Consider the following 23,332-nt stretch of genomic DNA (forward strand, 5'->3'; position numbering starts at 1 on the left):
AGATTGAGAATGAGTTAGAAATGTCATCAGCTTGACACATGTCTGCAAGGTCTGTGTCATTAGTCTCACAAAGATACTTTGAAATGGTATTTGACAGTCTGAATAACAAACAGACACATAAGTCACAAGGCTCCACCCTACCTGATGCGCGTCTTCTCTATAATAACTATAATGAAAAGCTTGTTTTATGGCCAGCAATGTTTTCTAGCAAAAACAGTGTGTTCTCTGTCTTTTGTACAATGTTTACTGTTCCATCGATTGGCCCCAGAAGGCGTCCAAGTAAGTGCCAAGCTCTGACAGACTCTTATCCATCATGCTGGGGTCTGCTGCGGCTTGAGAGCAGAGGAAGTTGCCGAGTAGAACATGCTGACTACAGCTGCAGAAAATGATTATTCTGCCATCATCCAAACTTTGGCAAAATTTCAAGGATTTGTGTAAAACAAAACCTGTACACTGTAATTTTGTCAGTACGTGAATCTAACCTCTATTGTTTTATGGCGTGTGTGATTGATATTCATGTCTAACACAACAACTGCAGGGCATCACTGTGGTCCTCATAGATTAGGCTGTTGCTTGTTAGGAATTTTGATACTGTAGATGACTTTTCTCTTCACAGATTCTGGACTCCCTGAGGGGGGACAGCTAAATCCTTTGTTCTGATTTATTTGTTTTGTTTTGTTTGAAGTTAGACCTAAGCCCTTATTAGGATGTGAGTAATATTCTTAGGTGTACACCTCTGTATAGCAACCAGAAATGTTCAGGTTAGCTAATTCAATTTTGTTCACTTTAGTTTCTGTTTGGCATCTTTGATGATATACATTTCCAACCTTGCAGATATTGGCCCTGTGTCCGTCACCACTGACCCCAAAAAGTTCCAGCAGGATCTGCAAGAACTGTTTGTCCAGGTGGGAAACAGAACATATGAATGAATTATTCTATAGAACTGGGACCACTGTTTTGTTCCACACTAATCCAGACTATTAACTATGTAACTTTTAACAGACAAGGTCACAAGGGACTTTATTTGATAATGGTAAATGCTATAACATTGTGTAACAGTAGTACAATTAGAGGGGAGGCAATGGTGTGTTTTTTTCATATTTAAAAGATATATTGTTGTATTGCTTCTTTCAAAAATTACATAGTGTTGCTTTAATGAGTACCATGTTTTAAATATTTATATGTAATGTTTGCCCTAAATGGAAACTCAATCCCAAAAGCTGAACCATAACAGTTATTCAAGTATAAAATAAGTCTGAATGACGTTTAGAGTTGATTTCTTCCAGCAGTATCTGATGAGGCACATGTGTGATTCTGTCACCCAGGGTGGGGGCGACTGCCCTGAGATGAGTATAGGAGCCATAAAGAAAGCCTTGGAGGTTTCTCTGCCTGGATCCTTCATCTATGTCTTTACCGATGCCAGGGCCAAAGACTACCGCCTCAAAAGAGATGTTCTCCAGCTGATACAGCTTCGCCAATCACAGGTGAAGTCCCAAAAACTGGGATGTGTGGATGTCACAGATCACGGCTAGACTCATATACTGTATACTGTATATACTGACTGATATTATACTGTATATACTTTATAGTATATCTCATGTTGGCCTTTTACTAAATGTCAAATATCAGTGTCATCCATTGCCTATATGATCATATGATACATAACGTATAAAAACATACAATCTATTTAGATTTATAAAAACTTTTGGAATTGATCATTCCTTGAAATGCCTTTGACAGTTGATATTACTACTGAATACTGTAGGCGTTGCTTAAAGAAGTTGTTCAGCCAACTTTTAATTACAAGTCACAATAGGTCTGCAGTGTTTCTCATTTATCTCATCACATGATGTAACAAAAGAAATACAATGGCATGCTGTGAAAAATCTACATTCCAATGAAGTTCCCCAGTGCTCAGCTGAACTGGGGGAAAGTTTCTTCAAAGTTGCTCAGTCTCAGGCTCTACGTGACAATGAGCATTAGCGTCACTTTGGAGCCAACTGAAAGGGAGTCTGTAGAAAGCAAACACTGAACACTATTAATCCTCTTAACTTTCCTGCCCTCTTCGTTCTCAGGTGGTATTTGTGTTGACTGGAGACTGTGGGGACCGCTCTCAGCCTGGCTACAGAGCCTATGAGGAGATCGCTGCCACCTCCTCTGGGCAAATCTTTCACCTGGACAAGCAGCAGGTTAATGAGGTGAGAGAATGACAGTAGGACATTGCAATTTAAATGAGATCACTGCAGTGACTGTTACTTTCCTCAAACCCTTATATCCACAATAAATTATTTCCTTAAGTAGAATTTAGTGGTTTATATAAATATGAAAAGAGTCATATCTCAAGATAAGCAGGAGCAAAAAAACAACAAACCATGTTTGACTCATTGATGTAATAATAGCAATTTCATTCAGTGCAGTCAAATGATTCCAAAGCTGATATTAAACTTCCTGGTCATATGATACGGATGAGTGACTCTTTTATATCGGAAGCAGCATGTAACACAAGCCCTGTCTAAGAAGCCAAAGACAGCGGGACTCACTTCCCAGGCAGACGTAAAAGAAGCCAGAGTTTCCTCTGGAAGAGACACTGGTATCCTGCATGTCAACACAGGAGATGGCTGGGCAGCGTGGAGCTGGAGCCAGCAGCTCTGTGCACTGGTGGCCCACTGAACCTCTGAACTCTAATGTGTTTGTGTGTGTGTAGGTCTGTTTCCTGTCAAGTCATGCTTGCATGTAGCTAAACATACAATGCCTGTGTGTGGGGCAGCTCAGTTCATTATCACTCAATAATCCTGCCAGCTGTTTAAGGAGTGTTTGAATGTCATTTTTGTGTTGCAGTAGTATAAAGGAATAGGAGACTAAATTTACTCTAGCCCTCACATTCAACCCCAGATGGCTTTTGCTAAACTAGCCTGTAGTATCTTGACATGTTCTTAGTGTACTGTTACATGTAAACATCTGCATACTCAGGACTACTTTTTCTTGGATCCACATTGAATGTATGTCAGTCCTTTTTAGACCTATGTGATTATAGCTCTTGGATGGCATGCTTTTACCAAATTAATGCAAATCCTTTAATCCTTAAAAACCTCAGAAGTACTACAAATCTAACCAAAATATTCCCTCTTAATAGCAGTTTAATAAAGTGCAGCCAAATCAAATATACAGGGTCTTTTTGTGGTCTCCGGCGAGGAGGGGTGGGGAGGGGAGTGGAGGGAAAACAGACTGCTTATTTTACTCTCTAATCCCAGGATATGATCTGTCATGGCTTCCCTCCTTCCAACACAGCTGCCCAGTGGAGTTGGCTCCAACTCCTCACACAACAGCTCATTGTCAGCTCTACGTATCACATTCTTTACACACTTTAAATTTGACTGGTTACAATCGACGAGAGGATCTGCTAACAAGACCGTTTACAAGAGAACCCTACTAATGTTCTGTCGAACTTGGACCATGATCTGTGCTCTTCATGGCGATGATGCCATCCTTAGTCATCAGTAGCCTGGAGCACTGATCAAAAATGAGGGCTGTGAAGCTTTAGCCTCCAGATAATGTCTGCTGTGATGTCAGCTTTCCGGGCTTTAAAGAATCATGTAATTAAGATGTAGTTTTTTCTGCACAGGATCTGGCCAGTTGTTGTGTGTTTTCACTCAGCATTCTGTTCATACACTTAAGGTCCTTGAAGAGTCATTTATAAAATTGTCCTTGTGGTTTTCTCATTAGATGGATGCAGTAGTGGGCTGGTAACAGTTGTTAGACATAAAATAAAACCAAGGTAACATTTATCTTTAGTCGTCTTCCTCAGTGTGCTAAACAAAGGCTCCATCTATGGTAAAACTGCTTCTCTCAAATACAGGTGGACTCAGCAGGTGTGTCAAAACTCCCACTGAGAAGGAGTAGGGGGTCCATCTGGGACTGATTCGCTCTAATAACCTTGATTTGTAGTGGGACATCTTCCTGCAAATGTTGGCGGTTGTGGTGTTTAAACCTGGGTAAGGACTAAGCTGACCCCTGCCCACTGGGAGGTCTGGAGTCATGCTGTTCTGCTTAAACCACAGCACAAGCACCTATTTCTTTTGCTGCTCAGGTCGTCTAAAAGGAAGCAGGTAATGTACCTGGCAAAGTGAGAGCAATACAGTATCGCCCCAGGCCTTAGCTAACCCTTCTTCTTTGGCCCATCTGTCACGCGTCTATGAATAGCAGAGGGGGGTCCTTCCTGTAACAGCCCTGTAAGCCCGTTCAACTGAGACACGCCGGATGATGTTTCACAGGACTTTAGATCCTCTGCATTCCCTGTGGCTGAGACAGGGAGTGGCTGCAGAGCTCAGCATGCTCCCCAAGACCCACTATTTTCTGGACAGCAGCAGTCATCCCATCTCTGTGCTCCACTTCCTTTTATCTGAGGTCTGAAGCCAGAATAATGCCCACTCCTCTCTGCTCTCTTGCATAAGCAATAGACACTATCCTGGGGCAGATATAGGTCACTTCTTAGCAGTTTCCTGCTCTGCTGGTGATGGCTGCACATGTGGCAGACATTACAGCTGTTTCCAGTTGTAAAATGGCAAGAGGAACCAGCTGCTGTCAGCACCCAGCGGACCCAAAAGACAAAAAGTGGAGGCCTGATAATTAAATTATCAAAGGCTTTCCTTGTTTTAGTCTTTGCCCATTTTTGTAAATGTCTTAAAACATGTTGCCGATGTCTCTAAGAGCCCGCTGAAGAAATGCTCTATGTTTGTACATGCTCTTCCTTCTAATGGGCTTTACCATTGGTTTACCCTATGAGGCTCCACCTTGGCACCCGAGAAAGCTCTTTGCACTCACCACCCAATCGGGGGGTAGCAACCATGCAGCACCCTCACCCTATAAACCGCCAGCGCATTCGCTGCTCATCTCCCTTTTTCACTCAGCCACCTTGAGAACGGATCATCACCTATGAACGTGTTTCACCATCTGGTGTTGCAGAAGAAGTCATGTCTACTAGCTAACCCTGCGTCTCATGTGCCTCTGCTATGCTCCCGGCAGATGTGCACCAATCCTGTTTCTGCTGCCTGGGTTAGTGACATCAGGCTGAGGTTGACTCTTGCTCTGCCCGGACATCCAGACTATGATTGACCGGCTGGAGACATCACCATGGGGAGAGGTCCAGCATCAGGTCCATCGCCAGTGCAAGCCATCCTGGGTCTGCCCAGCCATTCCCACCTCCCATTGCGAACCTGGCCACGGCGGGGGTGTCAGACCTGTCCGTACTGCTGCCTCCAGCCAGAGGCAGCAACCATTTTACAATAAAGGGCATTTCTCCACTCATTACATAGCTCTAAAGAGAAATTATTCTAGCACTACACACTCTGACACACAGGTTGTCTCAGACACTGATGTCTAGCACTGATAGACATCAGAGGCGTCCCACCTGGACCAGACGGGATGTTCCCTTTTCCTCCACAGGTGAGGTGAATAAAGGGAAGACGCTACGTGACGCTCACTCTTCCTCAGCCTCCACATCATGAGCAGGGCTCCCACACCCTGTGTTAGCAGCTAATTGGCTATTCATGTCTCATTGGCTAGCTAATTGCCACCATTCCTCATGAGCGGCGCTGCTCATACAGCATTTACCGCTAATCACGCTGTCCTGACCCACGGTGGTGGGTGAGTAAGTGGCTCAAGGTTGAGCCGCTAACACCTCCAGAACCCACTGTTAGCACTGGTAGCTGCCACCATTACAGCTTCACTTTGTTGTGGGAATGTAGCTCCCACCCTCTGGTTCCCCCTCAGGTCGCCCTAGTGAAGCAGCCCCAGGATGAACAGCTGTTCCCTCCCAAACCCACTGATAATTACAGCCATGATAAGTTATTATGGATCCCATTGCTTTTCTTGGCAAGACATGCCCTGCGTAGCATTCAAGCACTAGGATTGGCCAGGCGTCCATGCTCACGCTGCTAGTCTGCTATTAACTCTTTTCCCAGCTATTAACTCTTTAATTCTGAAGGACCATTATTTAACAGTTTGAGTCAAGCATAGAGACTGTACAGTTAGGCATACAGGTAGGCAATAGCAGGTTAGCGGCACGAGCATGGACACCTGGCCAATCCTAGTGCTTGAATGCTATGCAGGGTGTGTCTTGCCAAGAAAAGTCGTGGCATCCATAACAACACTGCCATGATGGCCTGGCCACTTCTGTGTTTACATGTGACATCAGAGGTGGGAGCGGACTACAGGCTATCCCAACTAGTTTTGTGGCTCTGAAGGAAGATGGTGGCCAAAACATGATGGCAGCAGAGCAACTTTCCAGGCAAAATAGCCCACAGCTAGTGAAGATGAGTGTTTTCTCTTCACCGAGTGTGTGCGGTAGGCCTAAGTGAGAGGTGAGGGCTTAACCTAGCCCCAAAAAGAAGTTTTCTCCACCATCATACAGCTCATCGGGGATGAAGTGAGGGATGCGGCAGCATCACTGTTAACCTTGGCTGCCTTTCAGCACTTTCTGCAGGGGACCCACTCCATCCTGGGGCAGGAGAGTCAGGATGGGCAGGCCTGTTCTAGTTCTCCCCGCCAAACCCATTGCTCTGCCACTCACAGACTGTCACCTGGTGTGGGTGCAGCTCTGCGGCCCTCTCTTCACCTGGCTGGACAGAACTCTGCGGTGGGGCTACACACTGCCATTCTGCCACCAACACCCTCCATTCAGTGGCATACTTCAGACCTCGCTCTCCCTCCCCACCAAGAGGGCAGCCTTGGAGGAGGAAATAGCTGCATATCTGCAGTTCTCCACTTAGAGGCACGCACAAGCTTCTTCTCCCCGTATTTCTTGGTGCCCAAGAAATCGGGGGACATGAGACCAATACTGGTGCGTCCTGAATGGCCACATAACACAGAGACCATTTTGCATGCTGATGGTCAGACAGCTTCTGAAATGCATCGAGCCAGATGACCACGTACCAACACCTACTTCCATGTCCCCATTCTGCCGTGCCACAGGAAGTACCTGCACTTCATGGTGGGAGGACAGATCTTCCAATACTGCCACCTCCCATTCGGATACTCTCTGGCCCCGTGCACATTCTCTAAATGTGTGAAGATGGCGCTGGCCCCGCTCAGGGAGAGGGGCGTGAGAATCTTGACCTAAATAGACGACTGGCTGATTCTCGCCATATCCAGGCAGGAGGTGGAAGCTCATACAGCTGTTCATCCAGCATATTACGCAGCTGGGCTTCACCATCAACCCCAGCAAGGGTGCCCTGCAGCCTGAGCCAGCAGATGCCCTACCTCGGGTTGCACTTCGACTCCCACGCTATGACTGCACAACTGTCAGAGGCTGACCTGATGTGTGAGGTCCGCAGCCTTGGTGCCGGTGGGAAGCGTCATGTCCCTCCTCAGGATGATGTCAGCAGCCCACCCGGTGGTGTGCCTGGGGCTGCTCCACATGAGAAATCGCCAACGCTGGTTTGCACAGCTCCAACTGCACACAAACCAGAAAAAAGCAGTGCAAGCTCCGTATCCTCGCATTGGCATGGAGAGACATGGTGTTCTGGGACTCACCCAGCCACCTCTTCGAGGGTTGTGGCTGGGATGCATCCTCATTATGTCTAGGTCTTCACGGACACCTCCCTGGCCAGTTGGGGCAGGACCCTCGGCCAGACTAGTGTGGGAGGCATGTGGTAGAGCTCCCCCTGCCACATCAACCTGTTGGAGCTCACAGCAATCCAGAAGGTGTTGCACCTCTTCGTCTCATAGCTGAGTGGGAAGCACATCATGGTGGTGTCCATCCAGGTTCCCAGACCTGGTTAGAATAGCGGTGTTGGTCTGTGGATCCTCTCGCATCCAATTCTGGGACAACACCTCATGGTCTGGAGGATGAGAGGGAGGGTGAGACTGAGTGGCTTGGGTCTCCCAGCCGCGGTGGCCTCTACGAGTGATCAGTGGTGATAGGGGGTTGGTGGAACTGCATCCATATCTGTCCTTATGGCCCAAGGTCATCACCTCCTTGTTCAGGTTGAGGGTCAATCACCTGAGGGCTTTTTTCCCCCCTCCTCACACTGATGAGGAGGAGGAGTGTCTTCACACCCTGTGCCCTGTCTACGCACTCTGCTGTTATGTGGAACATAAGGTGATTTTCAGGAAGTCTGATGGGTTGTTCTTTTGCCACAGGGGTCAGGCTCAGGGGGCCCCTTTGTCTGTGCAATGGCTCGCTCACTGAATCTGTGATGTGATCCACTGAAGTTATGAGGCAGTGGGTTGCCCTCCACCAGGGGGTCCGAGGGCACACTCCACCAGAGGTACTGGGTCCTCTACAGTGCTGTTCAGGGGTGTCTGTTTGGTGTCTCATTCAGTGCTTGTTGCACTGTCTGGGGGGGACCTTGTTTGGAGCAGACTGAGGTGTCTTGGCAAGCGTCCAGGTTGTTGCTGGCTTTCTGTAGTCCGGTGCGAGACCCTCAGGCAGGTGGTGCTTGACTGCTGGGCTGCTGCTGTTTCTTGGTTATGACTGGGTTTGGACTAGTGTCGGTTAGGGCCCAGCTTGGAATACATCTCATCCCTAATTGCCTTTGCCTTAGGTTTTAACCAATAGTGAATCCTGTTAGAGGGCTGAGCACGTATAACATAGAAATAGTAGTTGCCTGAAAGTAACTCCAGTTCAATGAGTATGTGTGTAGCCCTCTAACTACAAGCCCAGCTGGTCCCAGTTGTTGTTGCTGAATTCCAAAGGGAGATGAACAGCGAGTGTGCTGCGCTTTATAGGGGGAGGGTGCTGTATGGTTGGTAACCCTCGATTGGGCAGTGAGTGCAAAGATCTTTCTCAGGTGTCAGGGTAGAGCCTCACAGGGCAAACCAATAGTGAAGCCTGTTAGAGGGCTATGGACATACTCATAGAACTGGACTGACATGCAGATAACTACAGTTTTTCAGTTTTTTTCATTACACAAGCAGCTCAGCCATAATGCCTCTCTGAGGTCAAAACAAATAGTAGACAGCAGTTGCTTGTTAAGCATTTGGAAGATGGAAGACATTTGGTCCATTGTGGCCACTGAAACGAGACTCTGTGAAATGTCAGTGGGTTTTGCTGCTTCTGTTTTCATTTTAGTGAAAACAAAAGGAAAACTGTATTCTTAGTCAATAACATGATAATGATTATAACCAAAGGGTCAAGCACCTGTCTAAACTGAAATTCTATATCATCAGATATATCTCTGGAGAGCCACCAAGGGATATTATAGTCTAAGTGATGACTGTTTTTGCCATTAAATATAATCAAACTGTCTACTATTATTTCAGACTTTGGGTAATCTTTGCTCTGAGTGGTGGAATGTCTCATTTAAGAAGTGAGCCTCTTCATCTGGCCTCTTAAGCTTAAACAGTTCAACAGAAAAGTGAGAAACAGTATCTCTGTCCATTACTGATCCCGCACATGAGTCAGGTTGATACTGTGTAATATACAATTAAAGTGTATTTCTGAAACAAAGGCACATCCCCCCACATCCACCACTGCTTTCTATTCTGAGGAAGTCTTATGATTCATGAAAGCTGTGTTGCAGGAGGGAGACTGCTGCATGACAGACTTCCACTGTGAGAGACACTCTTCTGGGAATACATGCTTGAGAGTGCAGAAAACTGCATGTTATCAGTTTGACAGTTGAGCTGTTTCACTTTTCCTTTGTTTAGGCAAAATCCCTCTGAGGAATACTTTTGCAATGAAAGAATAGTCCAAAGATAAAGACCAGCTCGCTGCTTGGGAAAGGGGGGGGGGGGGTGCTTTTGGAGAAAGGTCACAGTCACGTCCTTCCTGTCCTCGTCCTGTCTTTCTAAGTTAAGAGGGGATCTCTGACAGTTTGATGGTTTCCAGCCTCATCTACCAGCGAATGTGTCTCCCGTAGTGTGAGATGTCGCTCCGTTACAGTTCATTGATGGCGTTTTGTCTGCTCCTGCTAGGTTTTAAAGTGGGTAGAAGAGACAGTTCAGGCCCTAAAGGTCCACCTGCTGTCGTCCAACCATGACAGTGCCCAGGAAAACCAATGGGAAGTGCCCTTTGACCCCAGCCTCCGAGAGGTCACCGTGTCGCTCAGTGGACCGGCACCACAAATCGAGCTCAGCGATCCCCTCGGTAGACAACACATTAATTCTGTTTTCTTTCTTCCATATTACCTAACAATACTATTAGTCCCCCACACAGGGGATGACATGTATTTCACATTAAAAAGTTACTCCCTCATTTACTTCTTTTAGGTCGTGTAGTTGGTGTGGATCAGGGCCTTAAAGAGCTGTTGAACATTCCCAACTCTGCTCGTGTTGTCAACCTGAAGTTTCCCAGACCTGGAGCCTGGAAACTGAAGGTACTGCTCTGGTGAATAATTCATAATTATAGCTTTCTCACTATTTTATGGCAGTGGGCTCATGCTTTTGCTTCCTTCCTAAAGGTGAGCTGCAGTGGACGCCATACTCTGAGGGTCACAGGAGTCAGCAATCTAGACTTCCGGGCTGGCTTTTCAAGTGTACCTGTTTCAGAGTTCAACCACACCAGGGAGAGGCCAATAAAAGGTGCTTTTCATGTCTCTGTCAGTGTCTTGAATGTCATTTGACTGAGACCACATGCAGATGAAGACTTCATGATGGCTTTTCTTTGTCTTTCAGGACTTCCAGCCCATGTTTTGCTGAAATGCACAGGCCTGAAGCCTCCAGGACAGCTGAGTCATGTGGAGCTGATGTCTGGCTCAGGGCGCTCTCTGCGCACGATCACGGTGCCTCTGCCCTCTGACCTCGGCCAGCAAGGGCTGTGGAGTCTCCCGGAGTTCCGCACCCCCTCCCAGAGCTTCTTCATCAAGGTGACCGGCAAAGACGAGGAGGGCTACCGCTTCCAGAGGCTATCCAGTGTCTCGTACACCAACATTGTTCCAGGCAAGACAACTTCTCCCCTCAGACACATCTCCAAAGCCACTCTGCCATGTCTCTTGCACCTCATCAATCTCTCTCGTGACCTGTAACCTGTTTCCTCCCTTGTGTAGATCCCCCAGCTGTGAGCATGCCTGATGTGGTGAGGGGCTTCTACATGCAGCCCGCTGCAATTGGCTGCTCGGTGGAGAGTGACATTCCCTTCAGGCTAAGATTCATCAGAGGTGGGATTACCCTGGGAGAGGAAAAGTTCTTTCAGTGAGTCTTTCCTCTGTTTACACTATGTAACATTTGGCTCTCCCACCTTCAAATGCTGCAGCTTCATGTGCCCATTACCTGCTGTAAAAAACACTAATTAGGTCACTCACTACATGTTGTGCACTCTTAGCAGTAAGCATGTCTGTAAAGCATTAGTGCTGGTTGATGCTTGTATTTTATTGTCTCATCTGTCAGGAAACAGGTATACACAGTCAATTTTAACAACATTACATATTCGATTGTGTCATGTTGAAAAATTAACAAAGCACCTATTCTTTCTTGGTGTTGACGCTCTGCTTTGAATTACATTCATGAAATGGAGCTGACTTGTGGTGAAAACTATTCCCAGTGTGTATGTGCCAGAGATACGTGTTGAATTTGACATAAAATATTATTGTGTGGCTATTGTCATGCTCAACAAATGAAACAAGTGTGTCTTTGTATCAGGACTTCTGCCAAGGCATCATGGGAGATTGCCCACACTTCAGCTGAGGATGAAGGCCTGTATGAGTGCATAGCACAGAGCAGTGCGGGACAGGGACATGCCTTAACCCAGTTGACTGTCAGAGGTTTGTCACACACACACAAACAACATGCGAGCGCGTACGCTTCCTCAGTCGTTGTATATGCATATATATCACAGTCATGGCAAAGCTTTGAAATCAGTTCCAGACATTTTTTATCACAGATTCATGGCTAAAACATCAACTTGCTTCAAAGTATGCCAGCATAAACATTTGTATTAAAAGTAAACTATTTCTGCAATGTTTGTTCACCGCTGATAACACCAGTTTTATGTTTTGGTTGTTTCTCCACTAAAACAGAGCCTCCTCCGGTTCTAAAGCCAGCAGTGAATGTGACTTCCTCAGTGGGAGGCATGGCTGTGCTGTCCTGTCAGGTGGAGGGCTCCATGCGCCACAACCTGACCTGGCATCGAGCGGGTCATACCATCCGAGCCCGCACAGGGAGGGTGAAGCTGCTGTCCGACTCATCCCTGCAGATCAGCGGGGTGCGGACTCAAGATGCTGGAGAGTACCACTGTGTGGCCACCAACACCCACGGAGACACCAGAATCACCGTGTGGCTTCTTGTCCCAGGTACAGTAGGATGAAACCCCACTGGTCATCTGCTTAAACACTTAACTCACCGGGGCCTCATGGCTCCTCTCAGGCCCCCGTCATCTGGTTTCCATTATTGGCTTAACCTCCCCACAGTCGGATTGAGCCACTTCCTTGTCAGAAAATGTTTCTCATCAGCCAGAGTTGATGCTTGTAGAAAATTGAGGCCTCTATTGTGGGCATGGCGTCAGATGATTGTGATGAATTTCAAAAATAGCAAATGTGAAACTTGTCCTCACTATGGTCCGCCAGTTGTAATCTCACACATGGAGTACTGCTAACTGCTTTGTAGCCCACGTCAGTGATGTTTACTGTTGTTAAACTTGTTATGGGAAGTTATAAATGACATCATGCAGCAGTGACAAAACCCTGAGTCATCGTCAGCCTTTTGCCTGTGCTTCACTCCAACTGTAGAGGCTCCGTCTGTGGTAGTTCACCCCCAGCGCCAGGCTTTCTCCCGAGGGGATGAGATCCGCCTCGTCTGCTCAGCGTCCGGCTCCCCCCCTCCCCAACTTTTCTGGAGCCATGGAAACATGTTCCTCACTAATCAGCCGAGGTAAGGGAACTCTCAGCCCACTCAACACCTCTGGCACAGAGGACTTTGAGAATCATTACTTTCCACTTTAACTACATGCGCGAATGCCACATCTTGTTTGCTTCATTTTGGAGATTTACATCTATTGATGTAAAATCTTTTTTCTCAGGCCACAAGGACTTTATGTGTCTGTGTAAATGCATATTCAAAGAAACATCTGTCTCATGATGCCCAAGAACAGCAGAAAGGTTTAGAGATGAATTTAATTTTTACATCTGCACATGCAATCATGAAGAGCCAACAAACATGAATTCTGTTGATTGCGTGATACAGGTTTAGTCTACACCAACCTGGAGTTCTGACCATTAGAGGGGCTCTCCCAGAGGATGCTGGGAGCTACACATGTCTAGCAACCAATGAGGCTGGGACTGCCTCTCAGTCTGTGTCACTCACTTATGCAGGTAAGTCAACATATTGCTGCAGATTTCAGGCTGACATTTACCCAAACTGTTCTTCTTACCACATCTCATTTACATTTTTTAAAATTTCTGTTCAGAGTAATAATTTATGCTAGCATTAATTTTCAGACTTCAAATAAGGCAACACATTTTGCTTGTCTGTGTTGCTTCTATTTCTTTCAATTTGAATAAATCTGTGAATAATATCCAGCATGAGTTGTGCACTTGCTTTGAGTGAGTGTGGCCACATGTTGGCCTGTCTCACACAATAGGATATTTCTCTCATTGTTTTGTGAGTGCTGACAGTTGTAGGCCTGAAGTTTCAGTCACGGCTGTCAGTTAGTGGTTGACACAAACCTCAACACTGATGGACTGTGGCAGCCTCTTCCTGGGGCGTGCTGGTATTATACACACTTTTGTCTCTGAATGTCATTTTTAACAACATTGATCTGTCAAGGCAGCGAGAGCCTTGTAAGATACTGTAGATCATCTAATCCTGTCAGCTCAGCTGTCTGCCTGCTCTAAAAGCATCTATCCCTGCTCTCTTGAAACAGAATGTGTGTGAAATGTAAGCGTAGTTTTTATAATTACTGCAGATTTTTCTGCAGCTTTTTCTGGCAAATAATACTTTACTATTATTTCAACATATAGTAGAATTGCATACAAATGTTCTGTAAGATAAGAATCCTTTAAAAAATTCAAAGTTGAACTGCATCTTAAGATTTCCATTTTTTCCTTCAGAGGTGCCTAGAATAACAGTGGTACAGCAGGTTGTGCTTGTAGCTGTTGGGGGTGATGCTACTCTGGAGTGCCAAGCCGAGGGCATTCCCTCGCCTCTTGTCCACTGGTTCAAAGGTAAGTTAAGGTCAAACACAGTGCGTACATGAATATGACATGTCAGAGACCAGCAGGCTTATTTTGTTTGTATTTGCAGGTGAGCTTGAGGTGGGCTCTGCTCCTTTTGTTGAGCAGGATGTACACCGCGGGACTCTGCACATTCGAGGGGTGCAGGAAGTGGATGCTGGTCAGTACAACTGTGTAGCCAGCAGCCCTGCCGGAACCTCGTCTGGCACTGTCAGTGTGGAGGTTGGAGGTGAGAGCGTCTGCATACTAAGACGTTAGACAGAGCTTATTTTTTCTCTTTTCTCTTCCATTTAAACAAAGGGAAATTCATCTTTTACCACTCTCCAATCCACAGCGGGCCCATTGTTCTCTGAGGCACCAGTTGATGTAACGGCCAACGTAGGGGAGAACATCACCCTCCCCTGCGTTGCCCGAGGCTTCCCGCAGCCAACAGTGACCTGGCGTAGACAGGACGGCAGGCAGATTCTTACAAGGACAGACAGCCACAGTCGAACAATGCAGCTAGAGAACGGACTCCTTCTAATCCAGAGTGAGTTATTCACGGAGCACTATAACAACACTGAGCTTTGGTCTGCACTGCTGGCTAATACAACTTCATGGTTGCCTTTCACTGACTGGCATGACTGAAATTTTCTCAGTGATTATACATAGAACAGGTGCAGCCTTTCATATCAAATTCAAAACATTTTCTTTAGAGAGCTGCAACAAGATATCATTGCCATTACTAAGTTAGATAGCTCTAACTAAGACACTAAGTATCCATTGTTCATTCATTTCTCTTTCACTGTGTTTTCATCAGGCTGAAGGGAATTTAAGTTGTGAACTCTGGAGGCCTTCCCGCCTGCAATATGTTTAATCTTAGCCACTGAAGGAGATCCTTTGTGCTCCTTCTAAATGACTAAATGTTTATAGTGTGCCTAATATTATATTGGAGAGGAACAGACATATTTGCATGGGCTGCTTCTGTCACTGTTTCCATTTATGAATGCCGTCTGACCTAATTAGCTCAATCTGTTGCAGAGGGCTTTATTTTTTGTTTTTGTCTTACCAAACATGTATGTCCATAGTGTGTCACTCACAAACTTCCATCTTCCCTCACCCTCCTGCTCCTCACTTTTTGCTTTAATGCTTAATGTCTTGTCATCACCCACTTAAACATCAGCCTAACTATCTAAACACAAGAATTGAATCATATGTTGATCTTCCAACATGTGATGTTCGGAGAATTTACTGAGCAGGACATGTGTGTCAGCAGGCTAGCAGCTGGGCCAAACCTATTAATCCCGTTATTTTCTATTTTTAACTCCTAATTACAGCGCAGTCAAACCAATAATACCACTTATTATTGAGCAGAGGACTTAACTGCTGCTAGTGTGGACTAATTCTTCTAGATAAACTGGTCTGTTTCTCAATGTGTAGAGATATTGCTCATCTCAGCGGTATAGAGTGTGTTGGATGTCTGTAGATGAAGTGTCCTCATTGATGTTTTACTGTGTGTTTGACTTCAGGTGTCTGGCTGGATGATGAAGGGCTGTACATCTGCGAGGCAAAGAACCCGTTTGGAACCATCAAAACTGAAGCCAGAGTTAGTGTCACTGGACTGGGTAGGCTTGTTTAGGCTCTTTTATATCTCTGCACTAGCACATAGTTTAGAAGCAATGGCAGCTACTTCAAAGCTGAGTGTGGCCTTTAAATTCTTTCATGCGTTCCTGCTGTTAGTATTTCTGTCTTTACTTTGCATGTTTCTGCAGAGCCCCCTCTCTTGGCCCAAGGTCCCCCGATCATCACCACTGGTATCGGCCAGTCCCTGAGTATTCCTTGCATGCTGTTGGATGGAATACCTCTTCCAGAAAGACACTGGTCCCAAAATGGAAAACCTGTAAGCCTGGCTGGTAATTAACTCTTGAATATGGATCATTTTATCGATAATCTCCATGTTTCTGTGTGACAGCAGTCCTTTTTTTCCCTTTGCACAGGTTCAGCTGAATGGGCGAATGTTCCTGAGGAGTGATGGTAGTTTGTACATTGAAAGAACCGTCCCAGAAGATGCTGGGACATATGTCTGCACCGCGGTGAATGTAGCAGGCTCCACGAACATCACAGTCAGCCTGGAGGTCCATGGTAAGTCCACACTGTCCAACACTGGCAGGTTTAGACAGTCAGGAAAACAATGTGCTGACTAAGCGTGGAAAACAATAATACGTCAATGACTTGACCACCTGCTGTCATCATAGTGAGAGGGTTCAATTTACTGCATGCTTTGATGAATGGGGTCATTTTGTTCATGGGAGAGTAATGACAGACAGGCCAGATTATGGTTCATCATCGGTTTGTAATGAAGAAATGCCTGGAGCGCTGATTCTGCTGGCTAGCTAAGGCCAGCGATAATGCTGTGGGCCCGCTTCTTCACGGCCAGTCAGACAGCTGTGTTTTGTGACCTACTTCCTTCACAGTGCCCCCTGAGATCAACGCTGGTCCTTACCACTACATAGCCAACGAGGGTGTAGCCATCACACTATCATGTGAGGCTAGCGGAGTTCCCAAGCCAGCTATTGCCTGGTCCAAGGTAAGGATGTCACAATCGCAGACCAAATTTACTTTTCTCTATGATTATTTGGCTGTATCTCATGAATCCATGCGTGACTAATGGGTTAGTTCTGATTCCCACGACATCCTACACAGAAGATCACACTTGGCGTCCATTCATCTGAAAATGAATCATCATTAAGACATTAAGCAAAGATCAGTATACAGTCCTGCAATGGTGATGGGATCTAGATTTTTCATATGGTGCTCAGTGCAACTTTGAGCCAAACAAGTTGTCAGCACGCTCTCAATGTAATCAGCACTAGCATAATGGTGCTTGACTGTAAAAGAGTATTTATCTTCATCTAATAATGCATTCTCGTCAGTCATGTCCTTAAGAAATATTCATAAATAAAAAAAGGTAATCAACTTAATGTGAATTCTCTAATGAATTACTTAATATTCCTTAAGATCCCTTCCTTATTGATATAATTAAATAAGATTATTTTATGGATACATTATCTTCTAATAATTATCTAATTTAAGTTTCTCTTCCTCAGTCCAGTTTGGCCTTATTTTTCTCTGATTTGTAAGAATATTATTAGAACACTCTAAAAACACCACCAACAATAACATTTTGCATTGCAATCAAGATTTGATTAACCTGACCAGGAAGGATGTAACCATGGCAACTTTACCATACCGTGGCTTGACTGTGAGAAATCACTCAGTTTTTTATTATACCCCAGGAAGCTATTTAAAACCTTTCTCACAGCACCTTCTAATACAAAACTTCAGTAGTCATATCTTGAGGAGAAAACCTTCAAGCTTGTTGCACCAGGCCAAAGACAACATCATTTACCCACCCAGGAACCTTATCTTCAGACTGCATGTGTCATACTACACATCTGCCTAGTTTTCACAGACATTGTGTTAAAATTACAGCAGAAATGCTATAAATAATGCAGAGGTAGTCAGAGGATGTTATGACACAATATGATCCTGTCAGGCACAATCAAATGCCTTTTCTATAAACTGTTGTCATCCCTAATAGTCATTTATACAAGAGCACAAACTTTGCTCATGAAAAAATAAACACAGCAAAATAAACACATTACATAGTCAGCATTGCTAAGTTGGGTCAACATGCTGTTGTTTCCTACATATTGTTGATGTGAGCCAAATTTTTCTTCTTTGCTTTTTCCCCAAACATTTTCAGAGTAGTGCTCTAGTCAAGTAAATTTATTTTCTTGTCAGATAAAAGTGAATCTGTAAAAGCAATTTTATGTTCAAAGCAAGTGCGTGTGCAGCAGGCTGCATTCTTGTGTGCGCCTATTTGAGATAGAGAGTGAGCTAAAGGGGAGCTCTGTAATTATATCAGACATCAAAGGTTGGGCTGTAAACCTTAAACTAAGCTTAGAGTCCCTACGCTCTTGTGTGGACAGCTTTTATCTACAGTATATTCTGGTCTAATGCCTGCCGTTCCTCCAGGGGAGGCAGCCTCTGCCCGGGAACCGCGCCTCTCTCCAGTCTGACCCTGATGGATACCTCCACATCCCCCACCCCACCGCCGACGATGCAGGCATTTACATATGCACTGCCACCAGCTCTGTGGGCTATGCTAGCCGAGAAATCAAGCTCAGTGTTAACAGTAAGGCAAATAAATGTTTGACCACAGTCACCCAAACAGAGCAGTGTTTTCCAGTGTTTGATGTCTGCAGATCATGTTCTGAGTCAAAATGTCTGTATTAGTTGAACAAGAGCCTAGATGATACTCCCTCTGGTTTTCCCTCTTTTACAGCCATGCCCAAGATAATGGGAGTGAGTGGCCATGACAACACAGTGAAAATGGCTGCAGAGGTGGGGACAGAGGTTGTTCTACCTTGTGAGGCCCAGGGGAGTCCCTCTCCACTCATCACATGGAGCAGAAATGGGCATCCCATACCCCCTGTCACAGCTGGGTAAGAGGAAGTCTTACCTCACTCTGGCAATGATGTAGTAAAATTAGTTAAACATGTAACTAAAGGCAAAAGTTCTCACCATACCTTACCCCTGATTTAACATGTGACTCAGCTTTAATGAGGGACTGGCTGCCATTCAAAGCTGCTGCTAAAGTTTGGAGTTCATTTAGTGATTCCTTTTGAAGGGCAGCTAGGCAGAAGCAGCAACAGCAACAATCTGCCAGAGAGCTGTGTGCGGGCTTCACTTGTCGGCTAAACTGAAGAAGAACATCTGGTCCCAGATGTTCATGTGTGGTCACTCTGGGTGCAGACAGGCGGGCTGTCTCGGGACACAGACTGGATAGATGACAGACAGACTCTTTGGGCCAGACACCAGACCGAATTGGTTTTGGGTAGAGAGAAGAATGACGGAGGGAGTTGAAAGCTGTGGTGGTGACTGACTCAGATATAGCATGACTTGCGTGGGGGCCAGGAAGAAGGAAAAGGTGGGGTTGGCGTAGGGGATGCCAGGAAGAGGGGAGGAAAACTAACTGACAGAGGAAGATACAAGCCTTGTCTGCCTGATGTTCGGATTCCCTGGGGTGCTTCAGCAGTAAAACAACATGCTGACTCTTTACTGATGAGAATAACACATCTCTGTGAACAACCCCCACATCAGCCCATGCTTTACATATGTGGGACCTGCGGAAACAAGCAAGCTGTGTAAAGGGAGACTCATTCTCTCCTGCTACACTCTGTAGGTCAGAAGAAATGACCAGGGGGTGCTGATTGTTGAAATAACTTGAATCAGTGGGCGGCCAGATTTCTGCTATAACCATGCATTTAGGTTACTAGCAAAAAGACAGAAGAGGGTTAAGACCAAAGAGCTGTTCTTCACTGGGTCAGTGGATTTGTTCACTCCAGACTCACTCTAATCCTGATGAGGCCAATTTGTCCCAGTTAGTCCTTATGTCAGACTGTGTAAACAGATGACTTGACACCAATGTGGGGACTGATGGATAGGCGAGAGGGGTGTTTCATGTCTTGTGTGCTTTAGCTTGTGTCAGTCGTCAGCACAGCACTGCCGAGCAACAACACTGCAGTCTGACCACAGATTGACCACTGCAGAGACAGTCATTTGGTTCGGATGTTGAATGTTGCTGCCTCTCCTAAGGCTGTTTGAGGAGGTGGGGGAGCCGTATTACACCATATGTGCAGCTGAAATAGAGAGCCCTTTGTGCTTCCAGCTCATTTCCACTTACATGAACATGTTATTGTTATAATTCAGTTGCTTAGGAGACATACTTATCTCAGATAAATCACAGAGGTGTGTTCACATTTGTGTAAATAATAAGTATGCATTTATACAGCTGGATAGCTTCTGGTGCAATTCAAGTTACCACACACCCTTTTAAAGTTGCTGACCTACATTTAACTAATTTTTACCTACATTTAACTGCTGTTGTTTTTGATACAAAGCATATTTTTGGAGTGGAGGTTAGTGTATGTGATCGCCTCCATCTGTCCACTTGTTTGTCTGTGACAAACATCTCAAAAACTAATGGCTGGATTGGGATAAACTTTGCTGTCCACATTGTTGTTTCCAAGAGGATGAAACATACACGGTGACCTGCATGACCTTTCATCTAGCACCACCATCAGGCTAACCTTTTGATTTTGAAATGATCTGTTTAGATATAACAAACAGTAGTTGCTGTGCAACATTATTGTTCCCAACAGGAAGAAATCCATTGATTTTGGCAAGCTTCTGACCTTTCCTACAGTGACATCATCAGGTCAAACTTCAGCTACCCTTTCATACTGTAATTACCCCAGACAATGGTAATTGTGAAACTAACAACTCATTGGGGAGATTACTAGACCCTGGCAGAAGTCTGGACTCTGACACTGAATGCTTTCTTGTTCCTAGCTTTCATCCATCACAGATCCATTTATCATTGACAATTTACCATTTTTCTTCAATGCAACCAAACAAAGCAAATGCAAAGACACCAACAACAGCTTTACAATGTTTTGCAACTTTTGTTTTGTATTTAGAGCTTACTGACTCATTCTTAAAGTGAAGAAAATATCCTAATTTAAAATCAAAAACACCCTGGCAAATTTACAGTATCATTAGGCCCTATTCCTTCCTCCATACTTAAACAATTGTACATATTAACTTACCATTTTACATACTACTGTACCACTTAATCAGTCAGCCTCTGGCAGAAGCCGCACTGGGAATTCACTGTCTCAATCTGTTCATCAACTCATCCTCCTCTACTAAAAATAGTAACAGATGCAAAATTGCATCTGGAAATGTGTCCTCACAGACATACACAACTCTCAAGGTTGATATCAAAATATATATTAGTGTCATATAGTACATAATACTGGCTGCCCAATACTATTGACACTGGACAACCAGTGTAAATATTTTGTGATATTTGTGGTCTTACAGATGTACGCATGTTCTGAGGTGAAAATGGGACATTAGAGGAAAATAGTACTTCAAAACAGGAACGCCTATTGTCCCAAAACAGGCTGTAGATCTTCAGTGACTCAAAGTGTTGTGTTTTCTCCATCTCTTTGCCCTTGACCCCTAACCACTTCCCAGGTTCACTGTTTTGCCTTCAGGCTCTCTGAAGATCACTGATGTGCGCCTGATTGATAGTAAACTGTACACCTGCACTGCAGAAAACCCAGCAGGCAACATATCCCTAAGCTACAATTTACACATTCAAGGTAAGTCTGTGGGGTTTCATTAGAAAGTCAGAAACCTTAAAACTTCCCTTTTCAAAACACTGTCATGTGAATACATCACTTCTAATTTACAGTATGTAAACTATGTCAGATATGTAAAATATCTAAATAGCTTAACAGATGTGGTAAGATATGTATTTGCTTTGTTTGTTTGTCCTCAGCTAAACCCAGGATTCAGCCGGCACCTTCCCTCCTGAAAGCCCTGATCGGCCAAACAGTGACTCTGCCATGTGTGGTCCAGGGAGAACCAAGCCCTGAGGTCAGTTGGTTTCACAATGGACTTCCTGTTGGGGTCAAGAACACTTTGCCCCTCAGGATCCAGCAGGTCAGTCTTGCTGACCAGGGCACCTACCGATGTGTAGCCAGGAACAGTGCTGGACAGGAGACCTTGGAGATCAAGCTGGAAGTTCTCGGTGAATACCTGCACCTCAGTTCTTCTCTTCCATTGCAGCTCTGATTTTCACCTTAAGAGTAAACAGAAATTAACAAAACCCTGCAATATATACAATATATTTTAAATCATGCTTGCATTGTAAGATTTCTTAGCACTGGTGATTTGAGCATTTATATACGCTGACAGTGCCCCAGTTTTAGACTCTCTTCGTCTTTAGAGGTTCATTCCCTTGAGGTACAGTACAGCAGCTCCATGCTGCAAGAGGATAAGCAGTCATGTAAGCCTCTATTAACTTGTATAAGAGGTCTGCCTGTTTTTTCAATGGATTAATTAACGTGTTAATTAGGAATTTGGGGACACACAAGTCAGAACCCCAAGAGTCACTTTATGAGCATAATTTCCCCGTAACGAAAAGATGATCCATTTTCACTAACACTTAGCCTGAGGTTGGTATTAGCTGATTTGAAGTATGCATGTGAGAAGTCTAAAATCATACACCTACAGCAGACGCTTAGATGCACTAAAAGGCTTCTCTTCACTCACTTCTTTACTGACAATGGAACTGCTATTGATAACACAACCTGTCTGACTAATTCTCATTACACCTTTCACTTCAAGTTCACTATATCAACTGCCCTTCCACTTTGAACCAGTAGTTCACATGTTTTTTTATCTTCACAGAGGCCCCATCCTTTGCAGAACCTGGAGATGCCATCATGGAGAAAGTAGCAAACAGCAAGGTCATCATCCCTTGCCCAGCTGAAGGTACAAAATGATTCACACAGCCTGAGTCAGCCTTGGACTGACAGAAAAGAACTGGGCAGTGAAAGGTTTGGTGTTCAGATGAAACACAATTCACAGTGTGACTGAAACCCTAAAATTGATGCGGTGTTGTCTTTTATTTAGGATTGTCTTTATGATGTAGCAAAAGAAAACTCCACTTTAAATGTAGGACAGATATGTGTATTTGTGCACCATCAAAGGAATGTTTCACTGTCACCATAGACTTTTAGTTGTCACATTGGGGAAAAAAAAACAATTCCTGCCATCATAAAAGGTACAGCTTCTTTTCATCCTGGCACCCAGAGACAAGTTCTTGTCTACATATTTTAACATCTCTGTGCGAACAAGGTAGCATCCGGGAGGGCTGTGGAGAGCTTGCTGTTTTCTCAAAAAGACAGTGAGTGTTCTGCAGATGCACTGATGGATACTTGCCCTCTGACAGCCCATGCAAACAGGTATTGTTTGTGTGGGGCTGTGCCATGGTAACCAGCTTGGTGAGAGAAGGTGAGGACTGCGTCTAATGTGGAGCAACAGCTGGAACATCAGTCTGCCTGCTGCCTCAGTGAGCCACATCTGCTTTCCTCTGCGTCAGGGCCTGCTGGGAGAGGAATCCTAATTACAGGCTGCTGCTGGCAGATAAAGGACAGAGATGTCTGAGGTGCACCGTGAAGCACAGGAAGAGGAAGGAGAAGCCACACTAGCCCTCAATCCATCCAAGTCATACCTCCTGACAGGCAGGCAGGGAGACTGTACCAAGCCTCAGAGGGCTCACACAGAAATGCTTGATGCTCTTGACACTCAAGAGAGGCAGCCGGCAG

The 23,332-nt window shown here is 45.1% G+C and overlaps 1 protein-coding gene across 1 annotated transcript in view; it reads left to right on the forward strand.

Moving 5' to 3' along the window:
• Positions 1 to 23,332, forward strand: part of hmcn2 (hemicentin 2) — a 47,711-nt gene that overhangs the window by 1,545 nt on the left and 22,834 nt on the right. The window contains exons 2-25 of the mRNA XM_044366568.1: positions 835 to 905; positions 1,326 to 1,484; positions 2,076 to 2,198; positions 9,916 to 10,087; positions 10,210 to 10,316; positions 10,401 to 10,521; positions 10,615 to 10,878; positions 10,986 to 11,130; positions 11,578 to 11,699; positions 11,955 to 12,227; positions 12,663 to 12,804; positions 13,117 to 13,244; positions 13,983 to 14,096; positions 14,176 to 14,334; positions 14,440 to 14,634; positions 15,614 to 15,709; positions 15,857 to 15,984; positions 16,082 to 16,226; positions 16,559 to 16,671; positions 18,123 to 18,282; positions 18,433 to 18,592; positions 21,192 to 21,319; positions 21,499 to 21,750; positions 22,413 to 22,496. Of these exons, the coding sequence (XP_044222503.1) occupies positions 835 to 905; positions 1,326 to 1,484; positions 2,076 to 2,198; positions 9,916 to 10,087; positions 10,210 to 10,316; positions 10,401 to 10,521; positions 10,615 to 10,878; positions 10,986 to 11,130; positions 11,578 to 11,699; positions 11,955 to 12,227; positions 12,663 to 12,804; positions 13,117 to 13,244; positions 13,983 to 14,096; positions 14,176 to 14,334; positions 14,440 to 14,634; positions 15,614 to 15,709; positions 15,857 to 15,984; positions 16,082 to 16,226; positions 16,559 to 16,671; positions 18,123 to 18,282; positions 18,433 to 18,592; positions 21,192 to 21,319; positions 21,499 to 21,750; positions 22,413 to 22,496 (3,561 nt within the window). The remainder of the gene's footprint in view (positions 1 to 834; positions 906 to 1,325; positions 1,485 to 2,075; positions 2,199 to 9,915; positions 10,088 to 10,209; positions 10,317 to 10,400; positions 10,522 to 10,614; positions 10,879 to 10,985; positions 11,131 to 11,577; positions 11,700 to 11,954; positions 12,228 to 12,662; positions 12,805 to 13,116; positions 13,245 to 13,982; positions 14,097 to 14,175; positions 14,335 to 14,439; positions 14,635 to 15,613; positions 15,710 to 15,856; positions 15,985 to 16,081; positions 16,227 to 16,558; positions 16,672 to 18,122; positions 18,283 to 18,432; positions 18,593 to 21,191; positions 21,320 to 21,498; positions 21,751 to 22,412; positions 22,497 to 23,332) is intronic.

The sequence above is a fragment of the Thunnus albacares genome, chromosome 2 (assembly GCF_914725855.1).
Source record: "Thunnus albacares chromosome 2, fThuAlb1.1, whole genome shotgun sequence".
NCBI classification, from domain to species: Eukaryota; Metazoa; Chordata; class Actinopteri; order Scombriformes; family Scombridae; genus Thunnus; species Thunnus albacares.